The following is a 22,356-nucleotide window of genomic DNA, read 5'->3' as shown; positions in this document are numbered from 1 at the left end:
ATATGGTTTAAATTAGCATCTGAAATACTCGACCGCACTTTTGTTTTTGTACACTTGAGGACAGAAAAAAACCGTTCACATATACAAGCTGAGTAAAACTTAAAGTAAACAAAGTTAAGCTCCGTTCAGTGATCGATACCACACAATTATCTTTAAATGTTGTGCCAACCTAAGATTTTATTTACCTAATGTAACCTAACCAAACATAACAAACGTTTTTTTTATTTATCTAAACAACACTATTCTGAAGGTTAGAACAAAAAAGATCGATCACTAAACTGCGTAACCTTTCGACTCAGGCTCCGCTCCCTAGACTTGCTGCAATAATAGCGGAAGATGTATTTGGATACCTCACAGCAGTAGGCCTACTCTTTGCCTAGTTGTACCGTGCAATGCACCGTTGCACGGCTATTTGCACGCGTGCAAGTTTGAGCATTTGTCAAGCGCTGTTCTAGGTGACCATCTTTTTATATTCTTTTGTTTTATTTGGTGGATACGACTGTTTTTATATGAACGCATGTTCAAATAGAAAAAAAAGCTATTGGAATATACGAATCTAAATATTGTAGGAATATTTTGCATGAAAGTTTTAAATTGAAAACATATTATGGATTATATGAACAACAGTTTTGGTGATGAACAAAGCTCGGAAGTTGGGGACTTGTGTCTTTGAACGTGGCTAAGCGACCGGACTTCAATGTCAACAAACTCCCGCTTCCAGCACGGAGGTACTGTCAGGTCTGCTATAAAAGTGGTTCCTGGCTGGAACAACATAATGATAATATTATGATAGGTTGAAACATCTAATTTTATAGCATATATATAAATAAACATGCAAAATACATCAAATTTACAGTTCTGCTGTGTACATTTCATTACAGTGTATGACTACATGCATTCGAAGATTTTCGAACCCATAAATTCTTCGTCTGTTAGTTAAACATGATTTGAAACGAAGGAAACTTATTTCCACGTCACATGAAGTGACGGGAGCAAACTTTAATTTTTTTATTTTATTTATTTTAACTAGCAACCTAGTGAGTACAAATTGCATTTATAAAATAAAAATGTTTCTAGCCACTACCGTAAGAGTCAGGCTCGTGTACGGTGTGGTCTTAGTGAATAATATAACATTATATATATTATATATAACAATGCACATTCGAATAGGTTTTGGAAACTTGCTGTGTACGCGGACAGAATAAAGAAGAAAGGGAAAACGAGAGAAAAATACACATTTAATATAAATTGACAATCCGACAGAGGCCAGTGATATTCGATAAAAACATGAATATAGTCGATAGAAATAAAAGGTAAAAAAAGTACATTTGTTACTATTATATATCATGGATAATTTTACAAAATTCTTTTTTAAAAGTTTCAATTTTAAAAAATTTCAAATTTGGAAAATGGTTTGAAATTTTATTATAAAGTCTTGGGCCTAAATAAAATACTGAATATTTCACTGTCACTGTTTCCTGTTCGATTTTCAGCAGATCTCGTATCTGAGAAAGATAAGTTTATCCTAAATTTTTCTCGCAAATAGTTTTCAATTAGTGTATCACTACTAGGGAAGGTCCCTCTACGACTTGATCCATGGCTATGGACAAATTCTCCATCAATTTAAAGGACTGCAATGTCTTTCAATGAATGCCCGTTTCCAGCTCTAGTTTATGTGTGGTACAACTTACAAGATATAAACTCTGCATTAGAAGAAAATAATGTATCTCCTCAGAATTCCTCCACGAAATTCTGTACCTAAAATTTAAGAAATGCATTTTCAAACTTACATAACACCCATTCGAATAACACGTATTTTCTATTTCCTCAAATAGACCGTTTACCTGTAATTCTCTTAATGTCATTGGCTTCGACGTGACACAGTTTATTCTTTCGTCTTCTTGCCATTCGATGTGACCACTTTCTTAGTACAAACGACTGTCCCTGAGCACTTGCAGCGTGAGCTTTGTGTACGTTATGCCTGTAACCTTACTCAAGCACACGACACACAAGTCCCCAAGATCCGAGCTTTGGTGATGAAGTAGATTACGAAATTGAAGACGCGCTCAGAAAAAGATTGGAGTTATGTTTGCCTGTTAAATCTAGAGAAAGGTATGAGAAGGCATACAGTTCTTTTAAATAATGGGTAAATGATAAAAAATTAAGTATTAATGAGAAAACATTGGTTAATTATTTTATAAATAGGAATAATAAGCTAAAGTCACCTAGTAGTCTGCAGGCTGAGTATTCAATGGTGAAAACATGATAAATTTCAGTGATGGTAGGCCTATAGGTATTCCGCAGTTTACTAAATAATTGAGCTTTTTGAAGGGGAAAAATGTTGGTCATAAACCCAAAAAGATCAAGATATTTAGAAGGGAAGATATGAATAAATTCTTAATTGAAGCTCCTGACGACAGTTATAATAGAAATATATATTGTGTCATTAATATTTTTGTTAAAAACTTTTATTTTATGCAGGCCTACTAGCGTACTATAAATATTATATTAAATAAATTTAAAAATTACATTTTCACCCGATTTTACTTACAACTATCAAGTTAGTAGGAAGAGTAAAAGCAAGCACTACCCTTCACCTGCCCCATCTTGGGACAGAGCGGAATGGTTCGTGTATACCTGACATAATGAAGTCGAACTCTAATGGTATGGATGGAAGAGTGACGAAATTAAAAATGCATTGCAAAATAAAGTACTGTGTCACAGACGATTCGACAGTAGCATGTATCACAGAATCTGTTAAGAATAGAAGCTTGGTTCTCTGTTGGCAAGCAGCCAATTACAGATATAGACTTGCCTTAGAGTTAGTAGCATATTAACTGGGACTATTGATAAACTTTCATATATTATTGTGGGCCTGCACTGGAAGACTTAAAGCGCGCATCTTTATCGGTTCGTTAAATTTACCATTGTAGAACAGAAATTATTTTATTTTTACTAACATTTCTAATAATAACCTGGTTATACCTTTGGATTAACGGTTGAGAAACGGAAACAATGTTTGCTACCCACTTCCAATTTGATGATACTGGCGTAAAATACAAGCAAACCACTTTACTAGGCAAAGGAGGAAGAAGAGTTGTTCATCCATTTACGTAAACTAGGAAATATCACGATTTTGAGTTTGATAATTTTCATTCGGTTTTTATTTAATCAAAATACAGTATAGTATTAACAGTAAGTGTTTTTACTCACGAACTGAGCTATCTATGCGCACGTATTCATTATGTAGTGTATATTATAACGTCTACAGCACATTAGCGTGCAATATAAAGAGTGAATTTAAATTAAAAAATAATCGTAATATGGATATTTAAACACATTTTTTAAAATGGTGGCCGTCCATTTCAATACAGGCTTCAGTTCTTTTGTGCATATTATCTCACTGTAGACTATTGTACCTAATACCAATTTCGTCCTTCGTACCAGTAACTCATGTTGAAATAATTCTGTACCTACTCTATAAAAGAGTACCTTACGTACTGTAAATTCAATCTTCATTTCTGGCCGATCCGAAAAGATAAAATTACTCAGACATGCTATCTACTGTCCGTTCAAGTGGTTATGTCGCAGGATCGTATAAAGGGGGAAATCACGTGACAGTTAATTACTTACCGAGGTCCTTTTATTTAAGTTATTTTAAACAGTCGTATAATATTACGTAGACGTTCAATTGCTAACAGAAAATGTTTTCAGAACAGAGCTAAGATAGCCGACCTACAAGCCTTTACAGAGGGGCTAGCAAAAGCACGTGGGGGAAACCGGGATGCGACGTAAGCAAAAGGACGCACAGTATCTGTGCGCAAATATGATTCAATATTGAAAGCTCTTTCTTCACTGGAAAACGCGACCATATTTCTGGAACGCACTATACTCACCAACTCAAAATTGTTTACTTTGATCGTAAGACGACTTTGATTACATATGCGGCCTTGGTTCTGTGTGGAACTTAGTAGAAGGGGTGGGAGTGAAGTACATTCCATAACTCAGGTACAATAAAAATTGAAGTAAAAATAAAATGATGTCCCTTTATTTCTTATTGTGCCAAAATGACATTACAGAAGTGACAATATTTGCTTCTGTGTTAAGTATAAGTCGAGAAAGCCCAAAAAGTATCAAAACAGAAGTCTCGACAGCATACGAAAACCGCTTGCTATATATCAATATTTGTTTCGACTGTGAAAGAATCTGAAGGCAGTCTCAGATATGCGAATAATTCAGTGTGTGTCTGTAACAACAGACCCATCAAGTTCCCTTTACGGAGTCGGTGATCGCTGCTCGAGGCAAATAGTCACGTACAGGACACAAAAGTTAAGACAACGCTAACTGCTGGCACAGTATTTCCGTGACGGCTCTGTGACCATGGGACATTCACCGACTTGCTCAATATTATTGCTGTGCTTCTGCATTCAGGTAAGATTTAGGATAGCGGGACCTTAGAGAGCTTATCTAAATAAACAATTTTATCGCTGTCGCACTACCAAGAAAAGTGAGAGAAATATAATAAAAACCATTATTTTCCTTTATATGGCAATATGTTGTAAAATTTTAGACAACCACAAACATAAATAGCTGCCAAATATATAAGGAAAAAAAGACGCTCAATGCCTGGCGAGAAGTTCTAAGATAAAAGCAAATACGACAAATCAAAATGAGCTTTGACTTAAATCATACCGTTTTAATCATTTTAATTTATTTCGGTTAACAATTGGAGAAAAGATAACAAAAAACCGAACAAGTCCAAAAATTCAAATTTTGAGCATAGCAGGCCTATTGTTCTCTTCATTTCAAGCGGTATCTATTGACATAACAAGTTTCCACAATAACCAGATCTGTGCCATTGAAATGAGTATTTGAAAATGTAGCGTTTCTGCAAAAGGCGGATTAGTCCAACATCTTTCTAACAAAAGACGGACAAGTCACAATCTTATCCGGTTATTGTTAGAAAAAATCATGAATATGGCATTAGTGTTTTCTTCTTTTGTTTTATCGACATATTATCTGTTATTTTCTGTGTTATTGGTTAAATACTTCGTTTTGGAAATGAATGCTCATCAAAATGAACCAGGTCCAAAAAAAGGAAGTCATTAGAATGAGGAGAATGTTGAGATGGCAGCAAATGTTACAATATAATAATAATAATAATAATAATAATAATAATAATAATAATAATAATAATAATAATAATAATATTTTTGATTGAGCATAATTTATTGTGTTGTTATTAGAAGAATTATTTTTCGATACTTGATATAGCTGGCGCGCCAAAAATTCAAAGACCAAAGGGCACAAATAAAGAGAAAAATATAAACATAATATTGTTTTTCTTGTTCAGGAAATCATTCCAATGTTAAATTTTTTAAATCAATAAAACACTTATAAAGTATTTTACAATTCGTTTTTGGTTTTCCGATAAGTCAATTACAAGATGTCATTACATATAACTTTACTTGTTACTGTTACACAATATATATATAAATTAATATTTCATTACAAAAGTGAATACATTCTACATGGTACTTATGTTAGATATCGTTAAATACTTATGTACCTGATGATGCCGTACAGGCGAAAACGTTTATACTTTCATTTTAGTAACATGATTTAGCAAATGTTAATTCGCAATAAGACTGATAAGTCATATGACTGAAAATTTTAAAATCATAATATGTTGATACAGTTGACAATATTAATGAGACATGATTTGATATACTTTTTTTCGTAATTAATGTGTGTACATATGAAATGATCTGCAAAAAGTAAATATGTCAAAAATGATTTTTTTTTTATTTCCAAGAAACCATATAAACGAAAATAGTAAAACTTTTTATCGAAGTTGGCATACCTGTATAAAATATGTCAGATTATTGTATGGAATGGGAAACGTGAGGAACAGTTTTGTTCGTCTTCTGAAAAATTAATGCTTTGGACTTGTCCGGTTTTTGCTGTCAACCCGTCAATTAAATATTTAGGTAACTAATGATTTTCTAGATTTAATTAGTTAATTTTTTTTTCGTGGAAGTGTTCACTTTGAATACTTATTTTTATCTTAAAGAAGGGAATACTGACACTTCGATAACAGTACTTCAGTGTAGCTGATGTGGCCAAAAATGTTGCAAATCAGAGGTCAGATGCTTCGAAAGGAGTGTTGAGAACACGTGCGAGGTTTTTTTTAAAGAAACGCATCAGGAAGTGGTAATAAATTAAACTGGTTCCTCAATGGACAAACTATTTCGCTACACCAGTAACTTCGACAAAAGTATAGTAGTTTGGAACTAAAAATATATCCCATGAATTGACGTTAGCGCAAGCTTAGCGACAGATGGCAATGCTGTCAATTAGTCGTCAATCCCATGGATTACAGATTTATCATGTCAACAGTAATGAAAAATTTATATATTTTCGTAATCCTAACATTAAATTCCAACAGCCACACCCTCATCAATCTGCTAGGATTATTACTAAAAATATGTTATCCAGTAAAGCAATAGCCTAATATGTGTCTAGCAGGACTATGAGGGCATACGTTGAACTTGTTTGAAATGGCTACTGGAATGTGTACTCATTTTCAGTGCAGACACGAATCAAAAGCAAGTGCAACTGCACGAGGACAACACGCGACCAATATTATACTAACAACTCGATGTAGTCGTTACAGAATATTGCGTAATGTGTTGAATAATTCCGTGCTGTGAGTGAGTGGTCAGACCTTCAGCCTGTCACCCAGGAGATCCGGATTCGAGTCCCGGTCAGGCCTGAGATTTTTCATTGAAAAATCCTTAGTGACACCTATGGCGGGCAAGGTCGCCGTTGGGATTTTTTCTCGGGGTTTTCCCGTTCTCCCATATTAGACATTTACATAATTCCGTCAACATTTCTGCATTCCGTCGTCATTCCAGAGCATTCCCCGAACACCGGCTGGCAACGCACAGAGAGGGCTGGCCTAGAGACGAATGGGATTGTTTGCTCTTGCTCGAAACCTGAGTTCGCAGCGAAACTTAGTGTAGTCAGCCGGTGAGAGTTTGCGAATGTTCCTAGCTTGAAAAATTAGCGCAATATACGTAATAAGGTCGCAGTGCTGGGTCATAGTGCCACCTTCTTTAAATCCAGTTCAATCCTTTTTCTTAAGACAACCCCATAAAGAAAGTCAAGTGGATTTAGGTCAAGCGACCTGGAGCCCAGTCTCTAGATCGTCTGAAGCCCACCCACAGATAGAGGAAGTTGTCGAGCCAATTCCGCACAGGTGTGGCGTAAGACGATGCTGGAATTTTATCAGTTAGACCATTGGTCGTCAGCACTCGCTGAAATGGATAAAGGGTAAGCGTAGCCGTCCCGTGTGCCCCGTCTGCAGCAGGAAGAGGTAGAGAGCATACCCGCTAACAGCTACGAATGCACCATAGTGCAGTGTGTTCTCCGCGGGTAAGAGACGCTAGCCCCAGGCAAATTAAAATTGGTCTATAAAACAGAAATGTTTCTAGCCACTACCGTAAGAGCCAGGCTCGTGTACGGTGTGGTCTTAGCCAATAATATAACATAACATTTTCAAGGACAGTTTACTAAATACATTAACTTAATTCAAACCAATAAATAACACACAAGAGCAAAAAAAGAAGAAAGACAAAAAGAGAGAAAAAAACACATGTACTATATATATATATATATATATATATATATATATATCGATAATCAGACAGAAGCTAGTGATATTCAATAAAAACATAAATATAGTCGACAGAAATAAAAGGTAAAAAAATACACACATTTGTTAATATTATATATCACGAATAATTTTATAAATTTCTTTTTCAAAAGCTTCAATTATAAAATATTTCAAATTTGAAAAATGGTTTGTAATTTTATTATAAAGTCTTGGGCCGAAACTAGCACCATGTTTAAGAGCTGGACTTGTATGACATTTGGGCTCAATTAATCGGAAAGTAGACTTTTGTCTTCGAGTACGATATTCATGTCGATTAGATTTATGTTTTATTTGATTTCTGTGGTAGTAAGTTAGTAAACTATATTTATTAATTTCTCCAATAGTTAATACTTTAAAATTTGTATAAATTAAATTTGTTGGGTAATCCACATTTTTGGTTAGACAAATTTTTATTCATTTCTGTGTAATAAAATTAATGGATTAAGTACAGATGATGCTACTCCACCCCAATTTATTATACTAAATTGTATTAATGATTGTACTGAAGCTAAAAATATTATTTTCAATACCTCTTTAGTGAAAAATTTCAAAGTATTATGAATTTATAAATTGTCTTTCTTATACTTGTACACATAAAATCAATGAGTTTATCCCAACCTAAATGCTGATCTATAATAATTCCTAAATATTTCACTTGTGTGGAAGGTGATAGATGTGGGCAATTACTATAATTATTTATTAATTCATTACATGAAATTATTACATTACGTTATGACACATTATGTGTGGAAATGGATCATCGAAAACTTCCCAGATCGGTGGATATGCTGTAGAGCACCCAGAGAGTGGGCTCCCAGGACGCCGGACTTAAATACACTTAACTCTGCTTTCTAGAGCTATCATAAAGAAAAGGTACTGGGACATCATTTTGTTTTCACTAACGTTTCTAATACTAATATGGCTATACGTTTGAATTAACGGTTGAGGACCACATAGACTGTTTGTTACCTTTCCCAAGACCGGAGTTTGATGACACTATTATAAAATGCAAACAAATCATTTTATGAGGTATAGAAGGGAAGAAAATTAGTGCAACCATTTACATAAACTAGGAAGTATTACGATTTTGAGTTTGATAATTTTCGGTAGGACTTTTTAAATAAAAATACGGTACAGTATTAACATTAACTGTTTTCACTCCCTAACTGAACTATCCAGGCGGACGTATAGTACACTGTCTACAGCATATTAGCATACAATTTGGAGGATCCATTCAAATTGAAAAATAATAAAAATCTGGATATTTGGAACAGATTGTTGAAAATGTTGGACGTTCATTTCGATACAGGCTTCACTTATTTTGTGCATATTATCGAAAACGTTTTTAAGCATATTTTCTGAAATTTAATGTATTGTTTCTTGAATATAAATCTTTAATTCGTCTATTGTTGTAGGATGTTTAGCAAACACAACTGTTTTACAGTAATCCCAAAAGATATAATGCAAAGCACTCAAACCAGTCGACATGGTGGGCCATAATCCTGCGCCTGTTGAAATAATTTTGTACTTACTCTGTAACAGAGTACCTTACGTACTATAAATTCAATCCTCACTTCTGCCCGATCCGCACAGATAAATTTACCCAGACATGCTATCTACTCTCCGTCCAAGTGGTTATGTCGCAGAGTCGTAGAAAGGGTTAAAATCATGTGAAAGTTAATTACTTAACGATGTCATTTTATTTAAATTATTTTAAACGCTTTATAATATTACGTAGACGTTCAATTGCTAACAGGAAATGTTTTCAGAAAGAGGCTAAGACAGTCCAGCCACTAGCCTTTACAGAGGGGTCAGCAGAAACGGGTGGGAGAAACCGGGGTGCGACGTAACCAAACGGGCACAGTATCTGTGCAAAAATATGATTTAATAATGAATGCACTTTATTCACTGGGAAATACGACCATATTTCTGGAACGTACTATACATACTCACTCACTACTGTATACTGTGAACGTAACACCACTTTAACTGCATAAGCGACCTTGGTTTTGTGTGGAGGACTGGTGGCAGTTTAGGGCCTACTAGTAGAAAGAGTGGGAGTGAAGTACTTTAAAAAACTCAGGTACAATAAAAATTGAAGTAAAAATAAAATGATGTTCCTGTATAATCTATTTCATTAATGTCGTCACGTTTTGAAATTGTGCTTACATTCAGTACTTCAGCTCCTTCTCTGCTATCCTAGTATGTAGGCCGGAATACACAATACAAGCGAATCAAGCCGCACGTGGATGGTAGAGGTGGAGTAGAAGACGTAGGGACATATTCATAGATATTCTTAGCGCGGGCTTCCGGTGGATGATCAGCAAACTAACGTTTTTCATATTCATAAACCAGTGTTAGCGATATGATGCGATATGAATCCTGTACAAGTAACCAGTCGATAGCCGGGGCTAGTTTAGTTCGCTCGTAACATGGGCTAGCGAAATGTCTATGCATATCACCCATAGTTTCTTTGTGAGTAAGACTAAGGAACGAGAGAGCATTAATGGAATCCAGTGTAGACGAAGAGAAGATTTGTGACCTGCAAGCAACATCTACAAACGCGGATCCAGAAAAGTGTCGTTAAATCACCGCCGAGATGCTACACCGTGTTGTAAATAACATGAACTTCCTTCTCCAGACATGTCTGGAAATCGGAAGAGGTCGTATTGAACATATTTTATCATCATTATCTTTATCTTCGTGACGCCCGAAGGCCTGTTTCGGCTCAGAAAGAATCTCTCCATCTGGTTCTATGAAGACCAACATCTATATAACCTTCTGGTGTATAATGCAGAATCTTTTTACTTACTCTATTAGGATCCATTCGCAGTATGTCATCTTACCATATTTTATGATTCAGCTTATGATGCGGAACTTGTCGAACTATTTAGATAGTTCTCAGTGTCACAATTGAGGCGGTAGCTGGAAAATGGGCCCATATGTTTGAGTGACAATCGACATATGTTTATATTTGACAATTTACGAATGTACACAGTTGTACATTGCAACAAAATTAGTGACAATTAAATTACACCATTCCTTTTTATTTAAAATTATCACCATCTGCTACAAAGAATATAATGAGATGTCACTTTCGTAAATGTGTGTTATACTCTATTTGTTTTATTCATCTAACTATATCGAGCAGTGTTTTGATTCAAGCATTGCAGTGCTCTGTACAAGTTCCCGAACTACCCTGAGTTGATGTAAACAACACGATGTGAATAAACGCGGCGTAGTTAACTTCATAGTTTCTGCGTACGAACTTCCATCCCATCGGGCTTGTGGAGTACTACTTAATTAATAACACAATCTTCAAGTTTATTTATTCGAATTTTTGTAGTTACATCATCCATTTCCTGTCGATTATTTTCCAATAGGTTAGTGGGCCAAAATTAATTTAATTTCTGACCAGAATATTGTACGAAATGGAAATATAAAAATTGGAGATTTATCCTTCGAAGAAGTGGAAAAATTCAAATATCTTGAAGTAACAGTAACAAATATAAATGACACTAGGGAGGAAATTAAACGCAGAATAAATACGGAAAATGCCTGTTATTATTCGGTTGAGAAGATTTTGTTATCTAGTCTGCTATCAAAAAATCTAAAAGAATTTATAAAACAGTTATATTATCAGTTGTTCTATATGGTTGTGAGACTTGGACTCTCACTTTGAGAGAGGAACAGAGATTAAGGGTGTTTGAGTATAAGTTTCTTAGGAAAATATTTGAGGCTAAAATGGATGAAGTTACAGGAGAATGGAGAAAGTTACACAACACAGAGCTCCACACATTCTGTTCTTCACCTGACATAATTAGGAACATTAAACTCAGAAGTTTGAGATGGGCAGGGCATGCAGCACGTATAGGCGAATCCAGAAATGTATGTAGAGTGTTAGTTGGGAGATTGGAGGGAAAAATACCTTTGGGGAGGCCGAGACGTAGATGGGAGAATAATATAAAAATGAATTTGAGGGAGGTGGGATATGATGTTAGAACCTGGATTAATCTTGCACAGGTTAGGGACCGATGGCTGGCTTATGTGAGGGCGGCAATGAATCTGCGGGTTCCTTGAAAGCCATTTGCAAGTAATGAGGGTTTGGGGCCTTCAATGATATTATAGAGCAAAGTGGTTTTAGACAGTGAAGATATTGTACAGCAAACATTTTCACTTTGAAACAAATAATAGAAAAACATCGCAAATACAGTATATAGTAAAAAAGAAAGACACATGCTAATTACAGATTACATGAAAGTTCTAAAAATTCTTGGGCATAAAGAAATACAGTATCTGATGTGATGAAAGTAACTAAGAGGTTTTATAATGAATCGTTATGTTACTATGAAACATTTCACATCACGGCCACTGCAATAAGTCTAGCAAGCGCAGCGACCTATCCCTTACCGTCCCCTCCCCCACTGCTGAACTGAGTCACATGCACATGATAGTGCGCTACAGTGCAAGATTTATTTTAACGATATTCTCAATTATTGAATTTAAATTCATGGCTAAACGGTTTAATTTGCAAAAAAAAAAAAAAAAAAAAAAAAAAAAAAACTCAAGTCGCTAACAGATTGATTGGTTGATTATACAGTTTTAATAATAAATTTATTACTTCATTCTGTTTATTATAAATATTTTCGTGAATTATATTCAGATTATTTTTATCTATCTGCTTGTACAGCAATCAGCCATTTCTTTGGGGCCGTTACCACAATATAGCACTACAAAAATTGGGCAAAGACTATTTTTTTCTTCCTGCTTAACGGTGCTTCATCGAAGAAAATATGTAATAAATGTTTTGTAGTATTTATTAACAGTAATCTCACTAGAGGTTTTGATTTATTTAGAGAAAATCAAAACTCGAGTGGGATTTAATTGACTATTACACGATTAGAAGAAAGTATATAAAAGATTAGAAGTAACGAAGTACTCCAATACAATAAAATATTAATTGACTTACGAAAATAAGTTACAACTGTCTTCAAATGTATTATTGTACCATCTCAACATTACGCTAGATGGCAGTGGTGTATTTTGATTAGCTGTTTTCTTGTTATCAGTTGTGCCAACTATGGAATCTGCATTGAACTCTGTGGACGGTTACTAGTCAAGAAGGCTTTGTTGATTAAGTTTCATTTTTATTAAAACATTTGCATTCCACTTCAATCATCCGGATCCCAATAAACAACGTCACTTGACAGATGATTTTCAATAAATCTTGGTATTAAACAATCTCTGGTACGTGACTATCCATAATATCATATAGCAGAAGCTATAACAAATATAACCTAAATAATATAAACAAGTGTTTGAATTTTTTTTATTTTATTGGGTTATTTTACGACGCTGTATCAACATCTAGGTTATTTAGTGTCTAAATGACATGAAGGTGGTAATGCCGGTGAAATGAGACCGGGGTCCAGCACCGAAAGTTACCCAGCATTTGCTCGTATTGGGTTGAGGGAAAACCCCGGAAAAATCCTCAACCAGGTAACTTGCCCCGATCGGGAATTGAACCCGGGCCAACTGGTTTCGCAGCCAGACGCGCTGACCGTTACTCCACAGGTGTGGACACAAGTGTTTGAAAAGTTTTAATTAGGGATGATGAAATAAACAAGAAACGTTTTAATTAACGATGATGAAATAAAAAATAAACATGAATAATTTAAAAGAAACAATTATTGAAAGTACAATTTTCAAATTTGAATGTTTTAGTGATTGGTGGTTCAGTTGATGTTATATTGGACGTGTGCGTAAAAGAAGTGAACTCGTTGATGTACATGGTGTAGCCCTCAACTTATTAGGATTTCCGAATGGTGCTCTTCATTTATTTGTAAATAGGGTTCCAGGGAAGATGCATAGCTATGACCAGTGATCTTTATTAATTCTTCTTCTTGAATGCCAATGCGAGTCATTTTTTAAAGTGCTGTGCATCGACTAGAGTGGTTTGTAATTTTCTGTTTTTTGACGTCCAGACCAGTGCAGTTTGAAATGTTGGCAAACGAAGAAACAAATGCTAGGGTAGTGATAAAAATAAACAAATGCTAGGGACGCGATAAAATTAAACAAATGCTAGGATGCGATAAAATTGTGCGATAAGCAGCCGTGATTGATTGAAAGACGTCCTTTCGTACAGTTTTATTAGTCAAAAGTAGTATGACGTAGTAAAAGTGTAATATTCATGTAGAGTCACCTCTTAAATTTTGTTGCATCGGTCCTCTTTCACAATGTATATAGGCAAAACTCAAAGAGAATGAAAAGCCAAACTGAATAATTGTGGTTTCGATATGGGGAGAACAAAAATGATGTCTTCACTGTACTGTACTCGTCAAATTTAGACGATCCCCATTTCAGAGGAAAGAAGTCGTATCAACGTGCTCTCGATGTACGTACGTATATGTTATGCAGTTTGCCGCGTCCGATGCTTTATAACAGCGCTGCCATATCTCGTGTATATTTGCAGTAGCAAGTGGATCGTAGAACTCCACTTGTCTCAGTTTTATATTACCTCACACAGAATTAACTTCTTCCAGTGATGTAATCAGTGAAGTAAAATAAAATGAATAATATGTTTAGGCCTTGGTTACCTAGTGAGTGCCCGAATGATGCAGTGGAGGATGGTTGTGAAGCAAACTCCCCCAAAGATAAGGACAAAACCCGTATTAGGGAGAGGATCACAGATGCGAAAACAGACAGTAGACATAGATATACTATAAAATTTAATTTTGATTCTTACTCAGTCATTAAGTGGAAATAGGGTTTATCCAACAAGGAATGTAAATAAACTCGCTTCAAATTCCTACAGAGTTTGATTAACGACTGTGAATAAAATTTCTAACATTAAATACACTGAAAAATGTGAAACGCCAAAGTAGAAACATAAGACAGAATCGAAACAAGTATTCGATAAAATATGCGATCTTTCAAGGGATTTGCTGCGACGAACAATGTTTGAATTGTACTAAAAAGGAGAGGCGTCCACGAACGACAAACTTATTCAAGTTATGCGTGACAAAACAAGAGGGACAGGTTATGAATTCCTTACAGTAGTATAACTTCATACAGACTTTTGCTCATTTAGGGTTTTTCTTACAAGATTTTACAGAGGAAAAATGCTAGATCGGAGTCACAAGAAATTACTGCATGGCGATACCACTACTATCATAGATTAGGAAATTTAGACTTGAAGAGTATAATATTGTATACTTGGACACAAAACCTACTGACACTGAGTGAATGTTCAGTTGCAATATTGTTTCCTTGTTTTATGTACAGTTTCCCTAGAAAAGGATGAGACGATTGAGTATTCCTAAGTCTCAGATGCAAGACACTGCGCATGATCAGAGACCAGAGCACTGATACACAAGATAACGAATACTGAGTTACTTAAATTCAGGCTATTTGGTTTGTTACTAGCATCGTTCCGAAATTCACTTCAAAAACTGCAAAAAATATGATAATATTACGTAAATAAAAGGTAAATATATACATAAATCGTGTAGTTAAAGCGACAATGAACCTTCATGACTAGATCGACACTCCGCACAGAAAGGAAAACCTTCGTGTCGTTTCAATAGCTCAGACGCTAAGACTTCTGCGTGTCGTGTAGAAGAGTGCGAGTTCGATTCCTAGTCTACACAACGATTTTTTTTGTCTAAATAACTTTGAAATTGCTAAATAATGTTGAAATAGAGTTTTACAAAGTCCTCAGATTAATTATTAAATGCATATGTTAAGTAACAAATTGCAGTATCTTTTGCAAAATCTTGAATGTTTAATTTGTCAATAATATTTCTGTACTATGTATATACTATAAGACGTTAAAAGAATTTGCAATAGATTTGGGATCCTCTACTTTATAATCACTGGTTTTAATGAAAAAATATTTTCTTTCTTAGGATATCTACAAGTTTAACTTTAATAATATTCCGAATAGCTGTAATTGCATTATCTGAATTTTGTACTTTTCTATTCAAATGTATTCTATTTCCCTCTTTCATTATTTTTGATAAATTACACTGTACTTCTTGTAATATTTAAGAACATGAGGATCATTACATTGCAACTCATTACATATGATTCTTATTTTTAATACATGAGATTTTGTAGTCCGTGCGTTATCTACATGTTTTTACTTTTGAATTTTTTCACATTGAGTGGAGAACATCCACTGAAGTGATTCTGAAATTAAGTTAAAAATACAATACATTTACTCTTAATATCAGTAGTACCAGTATCATATACGTTTTTTCCAAGATTCATTTTGTAGACATAAATGTAAGTAGTCACTAGATACAGCATTTACGACCCTTTTTTAGTTTTTAAATTAATATTGTTCAGTGACATTGGAAACACTTAGGATTTGTTTTTATCATGTTCAGACAAGCTATTGATTATAGGTTCTGTCGAATAGCAATTCAGTCTAATTCTGTGTACAAAACTTTTATCAATGGCTGTGCTACTTCAGCTTGTATGCTGGTGGGAAAACGACTCTACCGGAAAAGTTCCGTCACTACAGATCACAAATTCCATATGAGATTTCTAAAGTCTTTTCTTTACAAATTCAATGTTGGCTATAAATATTAATAAATAATGTAAGAAATATGAATGATTGTAGTTAGAAGTCTGATTTACATTATAAAAAGGAAGAAGTTACATTCCTCGGCAAGATTCGAACTTTCGATGTTTGGTTTTGTCGTCCAACGCATAAGCACGGACCTATTTAAGGCTTATGTTAATAACCTAGAATTTAGCTGTAGCAACGTGGTGTCATAACTTGGGATTTGTTTACTTAATGTAATTAGATTTAATTTGATTAGTTTCGCAACAATAATTGGACTTCCTGTTATATCCTGTTATTGTGCAAGATGCCCCTTATTTCAATAATTCTATATCAGGTTAAATAGTCATTGTCTACACTAAAGTATTATCGTCATCCCTCATTTCTCATCGTAATGGCGAACCGACGTGACATGAGACAGTGAGTTATAGCTCTAGTTGAAGCTGGATATGGGGCTAGATCTGCTGGCCGTTTGGTCGGTGTTCCTGGAAGTACAGCCGCGAAGGGGTTTATCGTTACCAAGATTCAGGGGAGGTTGAAAATCGCCCTATTCCTGGGCGTCCGCGGATTTCTTCATTGGAAGAGGATGCTCTCTTATTCGAGACAGTTCGACTGGATCCCTTTCGGATTGCTAACGAAATAAGAGCAGCATCTAACTTTCCCGGTTCTTCACAGACTGTGATCAGCAGGTTGAGGAACCGCGGTATTAGGAGCCGGAGGGCTGCGCAAATGGAAATATTGGGGGAAGCACAAGCTGTCAACCGTCTTGCCTTCGCTACCAATCGAGTGGATTTCGATTGGAGAAATGTATGATGGTATGTGGACAAGATTTTAAATTAACAGGTCTCTTTTTGTTTTTTATGATTTTTGTTTCAGGAAGAATACTTTTAACTTCCAAGTAAGATTTATTTATTTTTTGACGAGGTTCAGCCCACTTGTAGACCCAAAAGTTGGGCATAAATTATTCCAAATTTTTCGACAAATTATACAGTCGAGGAACTCTGAACAAATTAATTACACCTCAATAAAAAAAAGTTTTACCTGGGACCGAACACGAAACGTTACGGTTATATGGCGGAACCGACACGCTACTATATGAGCTACCGAGACAAGACAGTGACAGCAGCAGTCCAGAATGTAGATACGATAGCAGGCATTTGCCATTCGGTACAGAGAAGCAATGATATTTTGTTACCCGAGCTATGTTGTGAAATCGTGGCCTTAAATGGCTGTATTCTTCGTGATCCTTATTCTGATCCTTGTCCTTGTTGTGGTCCTTGTAACAATTCTTGTTCTATTTGTCATGGTACTTATCGTTATAGTCGATATCGAGTGAACCGCGCTGTAGAACTTCAACTTCCGACAACCAAGAATCGTCTCATTCTTTTTAAGGGTAACTGTACTTTACTCTGTATGTATATATATATATATATATATATATATATATAGGCCTACTTGTAGTGAAAACACTGTTAAATATGCAAAATTTCGTCTCTCTGCAGTTTTCTTACGTGGATTAAACTTGACAAATATTATTTTTAAGTAATTCAATTACCTCATTATTCGCTTAGTAAGACGTGACAACGCAGCGTTACAAATAAGCACGCGACGCACCATGAATCATCGGCAGTGAGTTGAGTTATCAGAACTGGTTTTAAGAAGTGGTGTGAGGGAGATCGTCTAAGTTTGGCGAGTACAGTAGGTACCTAAGCTACAATTGAAAATTCCATCAGCTCTGAGATACGGGTCAGTAAGAAGATATTTCCTAGTAAAACAATTTAAAGCAATTCAAATCTATCGCCAACTTTTCGATATTAATTAAGGAGATTACGTATATACAAAAAACCAGTCGATAGAGTGAAGCCACACACACCAAAATACTAAGAGTCAACTCAGAAGTGTATTGTCGGACATTAAAAAGTTAGTGAGATCCTTCCAGCATTCAGGTATGACTCAAGATCACAAATTGCAAAATTCTATGATAAGTATATGCTAAAACTTGTAAAATGCTACTGAAAATATCTGAATTTGGCTGAAGACTATGTTGAAAAATAGTTGAACGGTCTAGTTCCAAGTTGTGTATAATGAAATATATCTGTAAGGAATATTTTTTTTTAATTGCCTGGCGGAAGTTACTTTCCGGGTAGCCCTTCTGATGTGTGTCATATATCATATTTCGATTGCTGGAAAAATTCATGTTCTGGGAATAATAAGTTAATTAAGTAGCAAAATATCGCTGCAATCGAAAAGTATTGGGAATAAATTTGAATAAGGAACAAAAAAAAGCTTTCTTCCCAGGCAGGATTCAAACCACGAAAGTCTTAGTTACCAGTCTGTAAAAAAATTAGAATGGAAAGAATAAATGAAATAGAATTGAATGAAAAAAGAAGAAAAAAAATATATATATAGGAAGGTGAACTAATATTGATTGTAACTACATACTACAGGGTGCGTCAGAGAACGGATGGATTTCACATGGCAAGAAAATTGTAAGGATTCAGCAAATCAAAAATTTATTGTTATTAACATATTCACCAATACATGCAGTTTATTTATGGAAAACAACATCATCCATATGATGTCCTTGGCTTTCAATACAGGCATCACTTTCACAGACATAGCTGGTGCAATTGCCACGATTTCTTCACGAATCGCCGTCTTCAGTTCGTCCAGTGTATGTGATCGATGTTTACAAACTTACGCCTTCAAATGGTCCCAAAGAAAGAAGTAGCCTCGGACAATCTCAGTGGAATAGCATGTTTGCGGGCTGATCGTTGAGGTGGCCGGACAACCTAGTGTCCGTCTCCATATTTGCAAGTGTACACGCGCTCCGTGTTCGTCCAGGTGATTTCTTCTTTAATGTTGAAGCTGTGGTAAGAAATGAAGCCACCCACAGCAAAATTGTATTCCGAGTTGGAATCCTAGCGTGACGTCTGATGTCTAAATGAGTCCTGAGTGGCGATCACAGACTCTTAAATTTTGAAAAATGTCTTTACGATGAAAGCACGTTGTACACCAGACCAACACCATGTTCTCAACTGAAACTGCATTCTCTGACTGACCCAACAGTCGTGGTCCCCCTCACTATATCTCTCTCCTCGTTGCGTATCGATAGTTTGAAATCCATCCGTTCTTTCTGACGCACCCTTTAGAATGAGTTGAGTCTTGCACAAAACTAAAAGCAAGTACAATATAAAACAAAAAAAAATGTTTATTAAATATGTAAATTGTAGAAATTGTATTTAAATAATACTTTATCTTTGTGTAAAAAAAAATACAAAGTGTGTAATGTAAGGGTTCAATTGATTACTTGTATGTACTTTGTGATCTATAATGTAATAAATATCATGTAGTTACCAGTCTATCGTGCTCTGGAGTGAATAAGGCTCTCAAATCAGCTACAAGGGTCGGTCCGGTTTTTTTATGCCACTGCTGTACAGTTTCCCTGAAAAAGGATGAGACGATTGAATATTCCTAAGTCTCAGATGTAAGACACTGCGCATGATCGGAGACCAGAGCACTGATACACAAGATAACGAATATTGAGTTACTTAAATTCAGGCTATTTGGTTTGTTACTAGCATCGTTCCGAAATTCACTTCAAAAACTGCAAAAATATGATAATATTACGTAAATAAAAGATAAATATATACATAAATCGTGTAGTTAAATCGACAATGACCCTTCATGACTAGATCGACACTCCGCACAGAAAGGAAAGCTTTCGTGTCGTTTCAATAGCTCTGACGGTAAGACTTCTGCGTGTTGTGTAGAAGAGTGCGAGTTCGATTCTTAGTCTACACAACGATTTTTTTTTCTAAATAACGTTGAAATAGCTAAGTAACGTTGAAATAGAGTTTTACAAAGTCCTGAGATTAAGTGTTAATGATCGCAAACAATACAAAATTACAAGTTATAATATTATAAACGTTAATCTAATGAATGCATTTATACACACACACACACACACATATACTGTACAATGTAAATGCATATATATTAAAAACAAACAATTAAAATGAAATATTTAAAAATATATATAATAATAGACAAACTTTTACAAAGGTTTAGAGTCCTTAGGCTATGTCATTTCTTGAGTAATTATTACAATATTTTATTAATAGCTTTCCCATATGTGTAATGTGTAAGTAATGCACTCGCACAAAACAATTTTTGTTAAAAGTGTGGCTTTGGATTATTTCATTCTCACCCCTTCATTTAATTTTAACTATTTTATCTACGTGTTTGCAATAGTGTTTCATTTAATATGAATTCAATTTTATTCATGTTACTAGCCGTACCCGTGCGCTCCGCTGCACCCGTTAGAAATAAATATAAAGTAATTACATAATTAAAATAGGACATTTGATCCAGGGAACATTCGTGTTTGATATAAGGATAAATCGTTTATGTAACTTAATTTAAATTGTATTTGCATAATTAAAATGCGATCATTTTGATCCAGAGACCACTCATTTGGTCATTAAAATTATTTTAGGAAAAACAGGAAACGAATGTACAGAATAGCCTATCACGTTTTCTGTGCATAAGAAGCTATTTTAATCTTACCTGTCCTCGATTCACTCAGAAGTTACTGTAATAACATTATAGTATTATGTCCATCTAGAGAAACTACACTTTCCAATGGTAAATTAATAATTAATTATACAAATCGGTTAATTTAGCTTCTGATATTACTTCATACAAACACAGAAACATTATCTGTAGGCTATCTTTCATAGCTTTCGATTGTTGCTGTCCAAGGCCCCTTATAGACGAAGTCATTTGTTTTTTAATTCATTACACGGCCTTAGATGGCAGTTATTTTAATTTTAAAACTCATTTATCTCATTAAATATCAGTCCTATCAAACTTTTTCAAGGAATAAAACTTATCGGAAATTATTTTTAAAGAAACGTTTGTTATGTAACATTTGTCACAAAAATCAATAATAAGCGAGATATTTCGATTTATTTAATTCAGGCCCCCTTATAACCCTCTTTTAAATAATGTATTTTGAATGCCATATAGCCTAAAATCTAAGTTACAACGAACTTAATTTATATTCCAATTTTCATCGAAATCCGTTCAGCCATTATCGCGTGTAAAAGTAACAAACATACAGACAGACAGACAGACATACAAACAAAAATTTCAAAAAAGCGATTTTCCGTTTCAGGGTGGTTAATTGTATATGTTAGGACCAATTATTTTTGGAAAATCGAAAATTACCAGAAAAATTTCGGCTACAGATTTATTATATTATTAGTATAGATGATTGAATGAAAAAGCACTGTTGCAGTTATTGACTAATTACATGTATTAATACTAATTATTAAATGCATCTGTTAAGTAACCAATTGCAGTATCTTTTGCAAAATCTTGAATGTTTAAGTTGTCAATAATATTTCTGTACTATATACTATAATACGTTAAAAGAATTTGCAATAGATTTGGAATCCTCTACTTTATAATCATTGGTCTTAATGAAAAAATATTTCCTTTCTTAGGATATCTACAATTTTAAATTTAATAATATTCCGAATAGGTTTAATTGCATTATCTGAATTTTGTACTTTTCTATTCAAATATATTCTATTTCCCTCTTTCACAATTTTTGATAAATTACACTGCAATATTTAAGAACATGAGGATCATTACATTGCAACTCATTACATATAGATTCTTCTTTTTAATACATGAGATTTTGAAGTCCCTGCGTTATCTACATGTTTTTACTTTTGAATTTTTTCACAACATTGAGTCGAGAACATCCACTGAAGTGATTATGAAATTAAGTGAAAAATTCAATACATTTACTCTTAATATCAGTAGTACCAGTATCATATGTTTTTCCAAGATTCATTTTGTAGATATAAATGTAAATAATCACTAGATACTAGTTTTTAAATTAATATTTTGAAATTGTTCAGTGACATTGGAAACACTTAGGAATTGTTTATCATGTTCAGACAAGCCATTGATTATAGGTTCTGTCGAATAGGAATTCAGTCTAATTCTGTGTACAAAACATTTATCAATGGCTGTGCTACTTCAGTTTGTATTCTGT

The 22,356-nt window shown here is 34.5% G+C and overlaps 1 protein-coding gene across 1 annotated transcript in view; it reads left to right on the top strand.

Moving 5' to 3' along the window:
- Window positions 1-4,274: 4,274 nt before the first annotated feature.
- Window positions 4,275-22,356, top strand: part of LOC138698196 (flagellar attachment zone protein 1-like) — a 53,862-nt gene continuing 35,780 nt past the window's right edge. Inside the window, exon 1 of the mRNA XM_069823973.1 lies at window positions 4,275-4,431. Within this exon, the coding sequence (XP_069680074.1) occupies window positions 4,381-4,431 (51 nt within the window). The 5' untranslated portion in view covers window positions 4,275-4,380. The remainder of the gene's footprint in view (window positions 4,432-22,356) is intronic.

The sequence above is a fragment of the Periplaneta americana genome, chromosome 4 (genome assembly GCF_040183065.1).
Source record: "Periplaneta americana isolate PAMFEO1 chromosome 4, P.americana_PAMFEO1_priV1, whole genome shotgun sequence".
NCBI classification, from domain to species: domain Eukaryota; kingdom Metazoa; phylum Arthropoda; class Insecta; order Blattodea; family Blattidae; genus Periplaneta; species Periplaneta americana.
Note: the sequence above shows the minus strand (reverse complement) of the source record. Positions and strands in the feature narration are given on the sequence as shown.